General features: G+C 48.1%; 3 protein-coding genes across 3 annotated transcripts; 1 reads left to right on the forward strand and 2 right to left on the reverse strand.

Moving 5' to 3' along the window:
• The first annotated feature begins 859 nt into the window (after nt 1-859).
• F4822DRAFT_224442 (uncharacterized protein) lies at nt 860-1,959 on the forward strand. Its single transcript, XM_051454045.1, has 2 exons — nt 860-1,329; nt 1,385-1,959. The coding sequence occupies exons 1-2, from the start codon at nt 1,049-1,051 to the stop codon at nt 1,548-1,550; spliced, it is 447 nt and encodes a 148-aa protein (XP_051315876.1). The 5' UTR covers nt 860-1,048; the 3' UTR covers nt 1,551-1,959.
• A 4,833-nt stretch (nt 1,960-6,792) lies between these two features.
• F4822DRAFT_400899 (FYVE-domain-containing protein) lies at nt 6,793-9,593 on the reverse strand. The gene is made up of 4 exons (XM_051457890.1): nt 9,379-9,593; nt 8,318-9,260; nt 7,871-8,252; nt 6,793-7,816 (listed from the first exon to the last, which is right to left on the reverse strand). Exons 2-4 carry the CDS (start codon nt 9,103-9,105, stop codon nt 7,178-7,180), a joined length of 1,809 nt encoding a protein of 602 aa, XP_051315877.1. The 5' UTR covers nt 9,106-9,260; nt 9,379-9,593; the 3' UTR covers nt 6,793-7,177.
• Nucleotides 9,594-9,949: 356 nt separating this feature from the next.
• F4822DRAFT_224534 (uncharacterized protein) lies at nt 9,950-12,288 on the reverse strand. The gene is made up of 3 exons (XM_051454046.1): nt 11,124-12,288; nt 10,997-11,068; nt 9,950-10,946 (listed from the first exon to the last, which is right to left on the reverse strand). Exons 1-3 carry the CDS (start codon nt 12,024-12,026, stop codon nt 10,155-10,157), a joined length of 1,767 nt encoding a protein of 588 aa, XP_051315878.1. The 5' UTR covers nt 12,027-12,288; the 3' UTR covers nt 9,950-10,154.
• Between the last annotated feature and the right edge of the window lie 900 nt (nt 12,289-13,188).

A 13,188-nucleotide genomic window follows, 5' to 3' on the forward strand; every position in this document is an offset into this window, starting at 1 on the left:
ACCCTGTGCAGGTATTTTGTATTTTAGCTTTGTACTAAGGTACAGAGTTTGATTGACGTATGTACGTAGCGACGTAGCGTCTTTTCAGAAAAGTCAAAAAACAAGGGAAAAGTGGAGAAAGATACTTAGATACCCAGGTATCCGTCTACCGAATTTATACGGTGTAGGTATTACTGTGTCTATGTCACTTTTGTCACTCGCCCATGTCCCTGTGCCGTGCCGTAATCTCTGTCACATCAGAGGCCAAACAAAAACGTCGTTCTTGCCCGTCCTTTGAACAATTTTGTACCGATCGACAACGACCCACGAGCTCGCTGACCACACAAACTCTCCCCATACTTCGGCCAGCGCAATAACCCAACCACGCTCACCCGGTCACCCCCCAAAACACCTGCTGCACCCCCGTCCAAAAGTCCTGAAGTTTAGACTTGACGATCACTTCAACCTATGTCGAATTGGTTCCCCCCCGCTCATCCCCGATTCGCAAAGACCAGGCCCGTTCGACTTCGTCTTGCTTCTCCTCCCTTATTACCCAAAGCCCACCCATCCTAATTTTTTTTTTACTGCTGCTGTATCCAGACCGACTTAAACAACCCACACCCTCCCAAGAAAAAAACAAATTATCGTAGAAAAAGAGCCGATGTATCCTTCTTGCAGGAACTAAGCCCATCCAGCCTCTCGCGCCCTTCCTCTCGTTACTTGTGCTCCAGGCCTGTTGCACGCATACACGCACGCACACGCACACGCATCCGTCCCTGCTTGCTGTCCGCTTCTACTCTCGACAACTCAACCACGACACCGTCTGAACTGAATGGTGGCGATCTCTTCGAGGTTCGGGCGACGGGAGGATACGGGCGTAAACGTCGACGACATATTACCTGCCTCTATCTTAATCCATTCTAATTCTATAACTATTACTACTACTACTCTTACGGCTTAACGTCTTTCGTTTACACCAACTCCAATTCTTCACTTCGGCAATAACAAATTCCACGGTCTGGACCAAGAAATAATAGGATTAAATACTACTACATAACACCGTTTCATCATGAGTAGTGAACCTACAGCCACGAAACCTAATCCCCCCGAGCGATCGGATTCATCTTCCTCTTCCTCTGTGGAAAATCAGGAGATTCACACACCTGTCCCAATTCGACCGCGCTTGCCCAATCGCAAGAGTAGTGGCACCCTCATAGTTCCTCGAGATTCATCACAAGTCGGGCCCGTCGAACCGGATCTAGAGCCAGACGATGTAAGGGCAATGAGTCCGCGAAGGACTAGCGAAGATATCGAGGTTATGGGACGTGAGGCAAGGGAAGAACTGCATAAGTATGTCTTTTATTCAACTAGACGCAATTGAGGTTTGGGCTAACGGTGTTTACAGACACGCCAGAGCATTGCAAGATTCTCTTTTGATGATTTTCAACCGAATAGAAGCTGTTAGGGAAGAACACGATAAACTGGATAACCATAACAAGTTTCTGCAAAAGTATATTGGCGACCTAATGACGACAAGCAAGATCACTTCAACCACTCGGGGCAGAAAATGAGCGATCGTTTAGATGGCTACATTGGGGGCGGGAGAAGAGTATCAGAGGGAAGCGGGGCGGCAGCGGGCGTCACATTGCGACAATGGCGTCTATGATACCCATATACCATTTTTTGCGATTTTATATATCGCCTGCGACACCGAAGAATGAACTCGATGCATTTATACGACACATCGCCAATAAAGTTCACCTGGTAGTCACTCGTCGCTTTTTTATTTTTTATTCCTCGGAGTTCGGCTCAGCCGAATGCATGGGTCGACTCAATTCCGGAGACTTCGATTCTGAGTGTGTTATCAGCAGTGCTACGCTAGATGGGGTGGTTGATGAGAGCTGTACTGTGGTTTTATATCAAAGAGGGTATCCGGTGTTGAAAAAGAGTTTATATACCACTGCCGTTTCATGACTTACATCAGCATCAGGATTACCATTGGCTCACAGGGTGGGTTGAACGGAATTTGGCATCATAAGCGGCGTTTACAATAACGATTTATTTGATTTCGGCTGTCAATCAGGGGACGATTGCCCTTGTTGACAACATGTATGTAGGCGTTGCTCGTCATTGGGGTGGGCATTACTTTGGTTCGAACAGCAATGTTTCGCAAATAGAGCCTACCCGTTCATTCGACTGTTCTTCTGGCCTTTCTCTGCTTGGTGACGAATAGTATCTTTAAGAACTGAACATATTTATGGGACCCGTCCATTCCGGTTGCTTCGAACTTTCTGGATCTTGGCATTCGAGGGCATCTGGCCGTCCAATACCCGTTTCACGATGCCCTCAGGTTGACAGCTGTTTGGTTTAGGACGATCCGCAATCATATCATGAACTACGCTGCGCATGTACCGCCGAGGACGGCGACGGATCATCTCTAACTACGACGCTGGGCCGGACTCCGGATTTGGTTGTCCGACAACAGGAGCAAAGTTTTGAAGAACCAAGAACCAGATCGAATCTGGTCGCTATACACGTCACCCCTTTATTCACGGGTCGCATTACTAAGATGGTTCCTATTCTAGGCAGCGATAAGGTTGATGTATAAAATGCATTATCTTCGCACATGATTGGAAAGGTGTCGACATTACTGCGTGTGATCAAAGGAATGGTTATACAGCATATAGGTACGCGTTAGATTGGATGGTTCGGGCGCTACATATCTACGTGCAATGCGCTGTGGCGCGTCGCAATCCCGGGGAGGGATGGGGAAGGAATGGCAAGTGGGTTTACCATATAGGAAATTCACTATGCGGTGTAAACAATCTTAGCTGGAGAACGACGGTAGTTGGTTCCGGCCGGTCGAAAATTTAGGGGGTGGTGGTGGGCATCGGCGGGATTGTTCGTCTTCTATTACTCCGGCGCAGCGCAGGCCTTTTTTTGCCCGATCATAAACCGAATTCACGATGGCAGTAGGGTTCCCGGTGGCTGTGGCGACAATGTATATGTATCGGACTTTATTTACTTCGCCTTGATACGTTAAAAATCTCACGGCTTACGCTTCGCTCTGGATTGCTTTAGGGAGGGGAAGATGCGCATTGGGTAGTGGGAAATCTAGAACATGATGGGAATTATTCCCATGTGAATGTCAGAATCCCATGGAAACGAAAAATCCAGGCGCCCGACCCAAATCGTGAAAAAAAAAAGAAATGCTTCTTGTGTAACCACACCTGATGTACGTGGTCTCGGGAGAGCATGTATCTTAGAAGCCTATCTGCCTACATAGGTACTGACGCCTCTCATTTCGCGCTCGTTTTGTCTTGCTCTCTTACCTTACATACATACATACACATAGGAAGACGAACCTATGGGAATTATCCCGCCCCCACGGGCTTATGTAGAGACGGGTTAGACGACTACCGTGAGGGTCAGGGGAGGATTAGGTGGTAGCATTTTGTCTATAGCCATTCGACAGCTGATCGGATATCTTCAACCTCGCTGTCACTTTTCAGAAATACTACTACCCCTTTACGAAAACCAAAGTAGTTCTACCTTAACTTAGTGCGCCTTATAGAATAATACCTTGTCCTTAGTCATCGCGCCCAGCCGAGTCGTTGTCATAAGGGCAATAAAGGGGGCGGACCCTATTCTCGTTTGACAGGCTGACAGGTATCCACCCCGCGGGGGTTGAGACAGGGGGGTTTTTTCTGTAGGTATGTTCTGTATGTACGTTTATGTACGTACAGTTTCCCGTTACTATCCTCTACCTGCGATGCATGTAGGATATGTAGAGTAATTCCCGGTGAGATATGATATCATTAACTGTATCTCGACGTAGTTACTCCTTTTGTAATCTGTTGTACTACGAGAACTTTATCCCTTATAACATTTCACATCTCAGTAAAGTCTCACCGGTCCTTTTCGGTGGATTGGGGTGTGGCCCGCCCGCTTTCCCTCTCTCTCTTCGCACTAAAATCTACAACTGACCCTTGCGAGTTTTCTTTTCTCCCGCGGCACGTCGTGACGGCACGTGGGATGGACGGATGGGGAAAATGAATCGCATCCTTCTTTTTTTCACCGCTTCCGTTCTACTTTTACTTCAGAAGGTTCTCGACTATCAGAATGTGTGGGAGATAACTACATACATGCAATACATTCGTATACAAGTACTGTATCAGTATCAATATCGAAATAAAAAGGTGCCGAGTGCCGTCTACTAGTGCTGTTACGTTTGGACGATAGTGAGATGTAGTATGTAACCGTCCCACCGAATCAGAAGCCGATGCAACATATAGATTATGTTCTACCTCCCTCGTTAAGTCGCCATTCGCGATCCTTGGCTCAGCCACCCCTTCTCCCTTTCTACATCGACCTATCTTAGTTTAGGTAACTGTCTAGGCAGAATATGTTGGTTGCCTCCTTTGGATGAAGATCCAACATATCGTAGATCAGTGAAAGCTGAGCGGCCAGCGACATCTCTCGGTTAGATGCGGCTGGATCCTGATGCCTTACACTCATGGTACTGGATAACCGCGAAGTATCAATTGGAGTATGGTGCGCGAGACATTTTTACTACGTTTGGAATATGGACGCGTGTTCGGGTAACTTTAAGGTCTCTAAATGGCTATCTATCTTGATACGAAAGGCGCGTGAGCCTCATGCATGGAAATTCGGGAAGTATCCCTCTTTCGGACTTTAGGGTATTGCGAAAAAAGCGACGGCAAAGAGAAGATAAAACACGACAATTAGAAACACTACGCTACTCCACAGGTCCGGGAGTTGATAAAATGTATATAGTTCCCGCGGCAGAATGCTTCTTGTGCCATGAATATCTGTCTTTTCAATCGTACGATTCCTGAGTGACAAGCTGCCTTATTCGTTTGGATCCCCGATACGACCAGACTCATCTTTACTAGGTGTCGAAGCGGAGTACGGCCGAGTAGCCAAAATGCGACGACATACGGGGTCTCGAGCTACGGAAATAAGCTCCTTCGAGTCCCGTGACAGCCCTTATCCATACATTATATAGGTCGCTAATCGGAAGCACTTGCGATGCTTACCTGGGCCAAGAAAAAATTGGCTACATTGCCTTCTCCTGAGCTGTATGCGGGGCGTTGCCGGGAATAACTAAGCGAGAATACGTACAGCCAAGAAGTCGCACTGCGTTTAACGGATAAACGGGATATTGAAGCGTCGGACACCCAACGTCGCTAAAACCGCTGTCGCTCTGGCCCAGCTTGTCCGCCTTGACAGTAATAGCTCTTCATAATAGGCAGATAGCACGTGTGATCTGCAAGCCTAAAATCACGACGGACCGGTGATGGAATAGGGTCGCAAAAGGCTGTTCAGCGCGGAGTAGCCTTCTATTAGGCGACCACCAAACTAGATGAGGCAACACTATGGCAGAGAATGAGCAGGGGATTATCCAATTTCCCTCTGTCACCGGCTCTTCACCGAGTTACACCGTCATATAAAATGTAGCTTGGCGTTAAGGGTTCACGAGGACGGGAAATGCCTTGTGGCGAGATGGCCAATCTTCGCCGCTTTGTAGGCTAAGTACGCTTTAAGGAGGCACTTCTAAAGTAGTGGCGAGTTTAGACTCAAGCTCAAGCTGTTGTCGCTCTCCTTTGGGTATTCTCCATGGGGACGATTGGGGTGCGCGACCCGGATATGATAGTTGCACATCAGGTTTTAGTCGCGCGACGCGCACCACGGCCCCCATTAAGCCGAACGGACAAATCCGCTGACGAAGAAAACTGGTTTGGCCCCAAAATATGAACTGACAAAGTCGCGTGAGCGTGACTAACTAGTCAATATCCCCGACTTGCCCGGCTAGGCAATGAGCGGCGGACGTTTCGCTTCTCTCCGCACGTGTTAAACCGGGAACCGTGTTCAGTCGTGGAAACCGCCGCCGTTGTTCCTGTAACCCGAGCCCGGGCCGGACCGGACCCTCCATAGCGGAGAGCGAACCAACGGAAATCCTCGGTTATGCCTCAAGACCCAGATACACGTGTTGAAGATCCGACACCAAGACTAACCCCTTTTATGTGCAGACAAGGGGTTTAAGGAACGACGTCAGGAACATCGTCATAAGCAGCGCGCCCTGCACCAACAATTCGCTCCTAGTTGCACCTAGCAACCGAAACACGCTCCAAGGCAAGGGGGCAAAAAGGTACTACGTAGTATGTAAAGTTGTTTAAAATAGGGGTCTTCCAACCTGCAGAACAACCAGGTCCTAGCGCATAGTGCGTACGGAAAACAATCCATACATCCATACCCCTACGTACGTCATATTCCAGCCTTTCGAAACAGTAGTCAAGGCGTTGACAGGTTCCTAGCTTCTTGATTAGAGGACAAAAGTGTGGGGGCAAGGATGACAGGCAGAACAAAGGCAAAGCGAAAAGAAACTGGGGACAGAGAAAGAAGGGGATCTCGATCGCGGGCGCCAACACTAAACCAAACACGTTCAAAGGTGGGGGGCTAATACCGTACTCTTCCGTCAGTCGGTGAAGTCCAATGCCGGTAAGACGAGGGACTGCTTGCCAGACCTACGCTAAGATAATCCCTGTAAGCCCCGATCCACTACGGATTACCAACAAGAGAAAATGCTTACTACTCTTGTTAGCGCGTACTAGTTTAGCTACGCTAGGTACCTAATGTACAAGCAGACAAGGTGACGGGAAGCGGCAGCGTGGTTGAATCATAGTGGCACGACATTATGTACCTAGGCATGTTCGGAGAAACTAGGCACTTACACCTACCATGTGTGTAGGTACTACCAATCTAACCACGTCACCAAGTAGACCTCGAGCAAATATTTTAAACTTGTAACGAAAATGGTTCAATGGTATATACCTATCTATTCAAAACCGCTAAAACGACTCAGCCGCGCGCCAAACTCCAAACCGTTGTAGTGACGTAAGGCCACATGCATCTAGGGAAGAGAGGGGACCTTTGCTAAGTCCCGACGCTGGACCTGATTAGCAATAAAATGCATACTTGTAAAGAGTGTGAAGCAATGCTACGCCACCGAACCCCTATTGCCCGAGATGATTATACCTAACCAAGGCTTCCGTTATAATCCCTAAAGCAAGGAATTGATGCAATCGTAACAAATGAGACGAGACTGTCTGATAAGTGGAGGGGTAGTAGAGGTATGTGAATGGGAAAGAAGCTATCATTGCTCTAAATGGTCCACTCAAAAACCAAAAGTATCGTGTTGATGTACCGGGCATCGGCCGGGATGGTCGACGAACCATTCGGTGATACAAGATCGATGGAACCGACATAAGCATTCCAAACGAGCCATCGGAACGCCCACTTCGAATTCTTCGAGGCAAATTGTGCATTCCGCAGAGTCAACGCAATCTTTTTCCGTTGCCAAATACGGAAACATACCTGTCCTGCGAAAGTATCGAGGTGCAGTTGTTCCGGATGTCCCGCGGCCGACAGGTCTCCCCATGGCATCAGGCGGCGGGTTATAAGCGCTATGGGCCATTATACATGAATCTATGTGCGACTCTCTGCGAGCTTCGAAATTAGGTAAATCCCTAGAGGGTAGCTCACGATGACATATTGGACACTCGTCTTCTTCGGGGATTTGTGGTGGGGGTGGTAATGGGCGATTCATTGCTGCTGCCGAGGACGAAGAAGACGGGCCAGCCAGATCAACGAGGGAAGCACCGGGGAAGCGGTGGCCTAAGAGAGAGGGATGACGATATCCCGAGTTGCCCGAATATGGCGACGGGTAATAGGTTGGGGGAGTCCCGGTTATGATCCGGCTCTGAGGAGGCAAGTAAGTACTATGAGCAATCCTCGATGAGCCCGCACTGGAATTCTTTGATAGTGTTAGCACTGCGCGGTAGGACGTAGGGATATACATATGACTAACCATAGTGACGCTTCGGCTTCTAGCGTAAGCGTCAGGCGTTGGATTCGGCGGCACTAAGTATGGTGGGTAGTGATGAACACCACTATCACCATTATAGTGAGTACTAGAACTACTTTGGGATCGTTGGTGTGCTGCCCTCGGAGAGAATGGACTTGGCGAGTGCTGAGTTTGAGGTGGTGTAGTATTCGGATCCGGGACACAGGGATTGCAAAGCCGGACCTGTTCACCACCTCCGAGATCACTAAAGTCGGTAAGACGGCCTTCATCTCCGAGAAATGAATATGGATGTAGACTCCGTTCGCCAGGCGGCCGTACAATATATTGATGTGGTATAGTGATCCTATGCGGAGAGCATGAATTACATACAACCCTACCGCATTTCCTATCCTACTAGTTAGCTTCTACACGTACTATCATCGAACCAATATAATAAAATAATACACTTACCGGCAATGGTGCTTCCTAACAAAAAAGCTAAATTGGGTACGGCATATTGGACAGAAGGTCGCCTCACTATCCGGTTGCCATCTCGGAAGACTTAGTTCTTGTGGGGCTCTCCTTTCCGGCCGTGGTGAAAATGGTGGTGCTATCGGGTTCAATCTCGAAGACGGCCGGAGTTCTGACACCGTCTCCGGAGCTTCTCCAGCACCTTGGCTTGTATCCCTCAGTTGTGATCTTGAACTTTGGCTAGAGCGAGAGGGCACGCCAAGCCCAGCAGATAATCCCCTAAGCGATTCGGCAGTTTGATCCAAAGCTTCTCTAAGAGTAATTCCCTCCTCCTGCGTGACGGGACCCGCCTCTGCACGTGATACTACTTGCGATGTTGAACCTTCTCCTGACGAGGAACTATTGGCTTCGGGCTGTATTAGTTGTGTACCCGAAGCTAAAGCTTGTTCTGGCGCTGATGTGCTTGCCCCATCTAACCCGACATCCAAGTTTTCTGTAATCGCCCCATTTGCCGCCGAGTCTTGAGCTTGCGATGATGTAGTTTCGATTGGTACAGACGCCTCGAAATTCCCAATATTCTCGTCTGTATTTCTTTCGGCCAGATGTGTCGGACAGTCGTGGTATCGAGAGCACTCTTGCCCGAAGAACTCGGCGTTCTGATAAGGACAGGCGGGTGTATCTGGCGCGGCACTCCCGATATATGAACTTCCGGACTCGGTGTCGCTTATGTCGGAGGCACTATCTCTCGAAAGGGATGGCGTAGAGTCCGCGCCATTATTGTCAGACATCGTATAACTCGAACTCGTTTACGTCGATTTAAGGGATGCCGGTGGGGAGATCATAGAAGCGCGGAGGATACAATAGCTCCTCCGAAGACTCCTACAGATTTAATCGTATTCGATGGAAAGTACAACGTTCGAACCGGATAACATTTGATATAAGGCTGTAAGATGAGTAGGAACGAGTTAGCAAAGATCCGGTCACGATTCCGACACGATGTCGTGATGAAGTGGTAAAACATTGAGGGGCTGAAGTCCTAGCCTTCCTACACATACACGGACCTTTTATTAGATTCCCAAGCGCTCAAGCCTCGCAACATATAATCAGTAAGGTTTTCTAGTGGGAAAAGAGAGAATGAACAATTGATGAATGTATATAAATTTTTTTTTTTTTCCCGCCGTGTCGCAAGTTAAGGTTGACTCGACGACACGCGACTCCTAAGTTTCAGTGGGGAGGATAAGAATTGAGGTGACAGTACGGAGGATTGATGTTGCTAAGCAAGCTAAGCAGCTAAGATGGAAGCTAACATGCGAGTTACACAATCGCCAAGCAGATTCCGATAATGCCTAGGGTGCTGTTTCTCTTATCTTATCGGCTAACTCGGGTTTCTGTACATCCCTATCATGTGCCACTACATACAAAGTTTAGAAGGATGGAAAGTCACGGCGGGGCAATTGGGGGTTTAGCGGGGGCCATCAATTGTTAGTGGTCCGACTACTGCGAGGCGTCAAATGTATTAACTCCTTCTAGAGTGTACTAACGGACTTAGTTGTACTACCCCTAATTAAGTGGAGAGACGCTGTATCCTCAGCATCTAATCTTGAACTCTGCCGTCATCCACTCAATGTTACGCATGGATACATTGGAAGTACCCTTATTGTTTGTCTGACACAATCTAAGTTCAACAATCCAGTGCTTAGTTTAAAGCATCTAATCACCTAATGGAATCTTGTGAATGCATATGAATAATTTAACAAATTTTATGCTCTATTCATGGGGGTATAATCCTTGGCACATGCACTCAACTACCTATGAAAAATGCATCATATATACAATTCTACGTGGGAACAAAACCCACATCATTCCAATTCGTCCCATCAAACCAAACCTCTTTTACCTTCCCACCGCTCACCTGGAAGAAACATCTATTCATGTCTTGTTCTCTCGATATGCCGATCCCCGCTGCATCATAAGCCCCCGGAGTCAAACAGGCAATATCCGTCGGTTGCGCAGCGCCACTTAACGCATCGTACGTCTGAGGGCCCTTCCAACCCGAATCATCGTCCTGCCACACCACCTGTATTTTACCATCGTTATCTTGATAAAGTATGTATGTGTTAATTTGATTGTTGTTATCGTATGGCCGCCCGACAGAAAACGCCCCAACGGAGGCGTTGGCCGGTATTGCTTTTGAGAGAGCGCCTTTTCTCCAAGCAACCCCATCATTGCTTGGATCCAGGGCATCGTGGATTTGCATCGATAGCATACCTTCCGACGAACGGTATATTATGCCACCGGCATTCTGAAATTTCTGCGCAATTGGCAGAACAACCATACCCGCCCCTTTCGATGCTTTTATGTCCCAATTCGTATTGTTAACCCACCACGGTGCTGACAAATTGCTGCTATTTTGCCCGTGCATGACCGTCCACCGTACTTCATTATTGGCATCTTGGGAGATAACATATGGGAAATAACACGAAATCGTACCCCCGGCCGACTGGAGGGGATATGAGTTAATACTCCCAGCTTCGCCCTTTGCGGGTATCTTTCCGCCTTCGAAATCGAAATTGAAGTTCTGACCTCGAATGATACCGTCTTGATCTTCGTAAAAGAATTCGATTTTCGGCTATTCGGTCAGCAACACATAAGAAATATATAGGTCGGTAGCAGACTTACTGCTGGGTCGTCATATAAATATGACCCCGCGGCGATGGCTCCATAATCCTTCATCGGTTGATATGGCAAGCTCTACAAAGAATCAGTAAACTTAGGTCTAATTCTCGCCAGACCGAAAACTACTCACGTCCAATATCGTCGAATTAGTCCAATTCGCATTAACATTCTCTTTATCCGTGAACCGTAACTGATGGTCTTCATCTTGATAGAAAAGACGAATGCTATAATCCGTCTTGGTTCTATAACCCGTCACAGCTAATCTCGACCCCGATCTAATGGATTGTGTCAATGTCGAATTCATTGTATTGGGCGAAGTTCCGTTCGTGGTCGTATTCGTACTCGGCGGCGTCGATGAGCTGCTATGATTTGCAGATTCGGCTCGGCTTCCCATAATACCCCCAATCACAGCTCCGGCACCAATAAATATAAAGACAACGCCACCAATTACCCACAACACCCATTGTTTTATTTTTACTTCCCCCATTCCAATTTGTCGCTCAGCTTTCACCCATGATGGAGTCGGGTTGGGCTGGGCGTAGGGATTGAGATATTGACTTTCGGTATTCGAAGCGATTGGCTGGGCATACATCGGATTGTCGCCGGAAAATCCAGAAACTTGTGACGGCAAGGTCTGAAATGATTGTCCATAGTAATGATTCGGAGTCGATTGATGCCATTGGGGTTGCAGCTGTGGCTGTTCTAACGATTGGAAATGTGGTTGCGATCGCGTCAATTGTTCGGGTACTGTAGGAGGAACGGCTTGCATTCCTTGGAACGCGAGTTCGTCGGCGTGTGCTGCCCCAGTTGTTCTATACGGCGGTGCCGCATCGTGCAATCCCCTCGGCGCATCCGCATACTTCTGTTCGTCATGTGGTATAGGTTGTAATCCGGGTGCGCTGCCTTGCTCGTCTCGCTCTGGGGCCACTTCAAGCCATGGCTGCGGACCCGACTTTTTGGGAGGCACTAATGTACCCGGCGGGAAATGGTATTTATTATTGTCGAAAAACGCATCCTCGTCGTGGTTCTGCATTGCTGCAGCGGAGCGAACGCACACCTACTACATGAGAATAGCTACCGCGAGCACGTTACCCTCACGATGTCTGCAAATTCGAATTGAACCGCTGAGAACATCATTGGAAATCAAAATTACGCAGGAAGAGAAGCTGACCGGGGCGAAAACCTTCTCTCTACCACCGCCCCCCACCCCTGAATTGCTCCGGAACAGTGGATTTTGGGGCTGGGGCTGAGCCTGAAAGGCCAAGACGGCAGCTTCTGATGTTGGACATCGGTTCAAAGCGAGGACGTCGTCTGATTGGTGGTAGGCTGAGCTTGGCCGCTCAAGCTTTATTGGGTAACTGGCAACACGACGTAGGATTCTAAACCCTGCCATTCTAGCCCCTAATCTTTAGAGACTCGCGCATCAAGAAACACAGCCAAACGATCCACGAACAAGGAGGATGAGTATTATCTATCAAGATAGGTCGGCAATTCGGCAAGTCAAGCGAATATGTCTAGCCAGGAAGGACACCATGTTAACCATTTAGTAATCCGCATATGGACAATCTCGTCGTTCAAAAGTCAGTCTTCGAATGCATACAGCATTCGCTTACTCATCGCTTACCTGCCGGCGGCTACGCTTTTTCCTTAGTCACCCATCCCAATGTCATACTTCTAACAGCTCAGGGGAACCGCGTTTTCAAGATTAAATATCTCTATCGCGCCAATACCATCAGCCAATCCTCGCAGAAATAATATTAGTTAGTGGTTCGGTCCCAGGAACCAAAGAGAGAACAGAAAGATTCCGCTACCTCAGCTAACATCAAAATTCTCCGACTCAATAGCCTGTTATAACGAATCCACCGAGAACCTCCTGGTAGTCATCTCTATAGTATTGCTTATATCCGGCAATATGGCCACCGGGTCTCCTGTTGTGGTGAAAACGATAAGTGGCTTCGTTTGTCGAGTTTCCCGTCGGTAGCGTCGATGTTTCGGATAAGCCCGGAGGTAACGACGGGTAAGAAGAAAGCTTATGTATCTATTGAAGTTCCCTGTTAGATTAGGTAAATTATGGGAAGGTATTCGTACATGACCGGAAGCCAAGCGAGGCCGAACCCTGCAGAAATTGCTATGTATTGTATAATAGTTTGATGGTTCGCTGACTTTAGATAGTATTGTTCGTCAGGCTTGGGCCG

The sequence above is a fragment of the Hypoxylon trugodes genome (assembly GCF_022578975.1).
Source record: "Hypoxylon trugodes strain CBS 135444 unplaced genomic scaffold F4822scaffold_4, whole genome shotgun sequence".
Lineage (NCBI taxonomy): Eukaryota > Fungi > Ascomycota > Sordariomycetes > Xylariales > Hypoxylaceae > Hypoxylon > Hypoxylon trugodes.

Coding starts and splice junctions, on each gene's coding strand:
- F4822DRAFT_224534 (XM_051454046.1), bottom strand. CDS start 12,026: ATGCAGAACCACGACGAGGATGCGTTTTTCGACAATAATAAATACCAT. Junction 11,069..11,123: donor CTAATTCGACGATATTGGAC/GTGAGTAGTTTT, acceptor GATTCTTTGTAG/AGCTTGCCATATCAACCGAT. Junction 10,947..10,996: donor ATTTATATGACGACCCAGCA/GTAAGTCTGCTA, acceptor CTGACCGAATAG/CCGAAAATCGAATTCTTTTA.
- F4822DRAFT_400899 (XM_051457890.1), bottom strand. CDS start 9,105: ATGTCTGACAATAATGGCGCGGACTCTACGCCATCCCTTTCGAGAGAT. Junction 8,253..8,317: donor GTTAGGAAGCACCATTGCCG/GTAAGTGTATTA, acceptor CTAGTAGGATAG/GAAATGCGGTAGGGTTGTAT. Junction 7,817..7,870: donor GAAGCCGAAGCGTCACTATG/GTTAGTCATATG, acceptor ACACTATCAAAG/AATTCCAGTGCGGGCTCATC.
- F4822DRAFT_224442 (XM_051454045.1), top strand. CDS start 1,049: ATGAGTAGTGAACCTACAGCCACGAAACCTAATCCCCCCGAGCGATCG. Junction 1,330..1,384: donor GCAAGGGAAGAACTGCATAA/GTATGTCTTTTA, acceptor CGGTGTTTACAG/ACACGCCAGAGCATTGCAAG.